The 793-nt window shown below is 52.2% G+C and overlaps 1 protein-coding gene across 1 annotated transcript; it reads left to right on the top strand.

The window, feature by feature from the left end:
• Nucleotides 1-256: 256 nt before the first annotated feature.
• On the top strand, nt 257-670 carry LOC111647653 (sodium bicarbonate cotransporter 3-like; the record flags this gene model as incomplete). Its single annotated transcript, XM_023397282.2, has 2 exons — nt 257-444; nt 583-670. Coding segments are annotated over exons 1-2 (240 nt in total), but the record flags the coding sequence as incomplete, so codon positions are not given.
• Nucleotides 671-793: the final 123 nt, after the last annotated feature.

The raw sequence follows: 793 nt of genomic DNA, 5'->3' as shown, positions 1-793 counted from the left end.
ATAAAGTGATGTCACCATCAGATCACATGATCAATAAAACAGTAGGCTGATTAACTGATCATGAAAATGAACTGACTGATAATCGCTGCGTGAGACAGTGAAGTTTAGGACTTGTCCCACAGCTGTCTGCTACTGCCCCCTGCAGGCTGCAGCCTGTATTACAGCCGGGTCTTGTGGTCTCAGTCCTGTGGTCCAGGTCTTGTGGTCTCAGTCCTGTGGTCCAGGTCTTGTGGTCTCAGTCCTGTGGTCCAGGTCTTGTGGTCTCAGTCTGGATCATGTGTTTCAGGTGGACATGAACTTCATGAAGAAGATTCCTCCTGGAGCCGAGGCCTCAAACGTCCTGGTGGGCGAGGTCGACTTCCTGGAGCGACCCATCATCGCCTTCATTCGCCTGTCCCCCGCTGTGCTGCTGACCGGCCTCACCGAGGTCCCTGTGCCCACCAGGTAAACCCCGCCCCCAGGACCTGGTTCTGGATCAGACCTGAAGTCTGAATCTCTGATCGTACACGTGTGACTGAAGCTCTGACCAGCTTCGACAGGGGGTCAAAGGTCATCGTGTGTGTGTGTGTGTGTCCTGTTCAGGTTTCTCTTCCTGCTGCTCGGCCCGTTTGGAAAAGGTCCACAGTACCACGAGATCGGACGCTCCATCGCCACGCTGATGACAGACGAGGTGAGAGACCAGAAACAGGAAGTCTCAAACAGGAAGTCTGAAGGACGTCACAGAGACTAGTGGTTAAAAAGAACAAATAACAGGTTTTCATCAGCTGCTGTTTTATAGAGAAACTGTTTGTTC

The sequence above is a fragment of the Seriola lalandi genome, unplaced genomic scaffold (genome assembly GCF_002814215.2).
Source record: "Seriola lalandi dorsalis isolate HSWRI2012SDOR001 ecotype SW California unplaced genomic scaffold, Sedor1 jcf7180002035574, whole genome shotgun sequence".
Taxonomy (NCBI): domain Eukaryota; kingdom Metazoa; phylum Chordata; class Actinopteri; order Carangiformes; family Carangidae; genus Seriola; species Seriola lalandi.
This window is presented reverse-complemented; position numbering and strand designations above follow the sequence as displayed.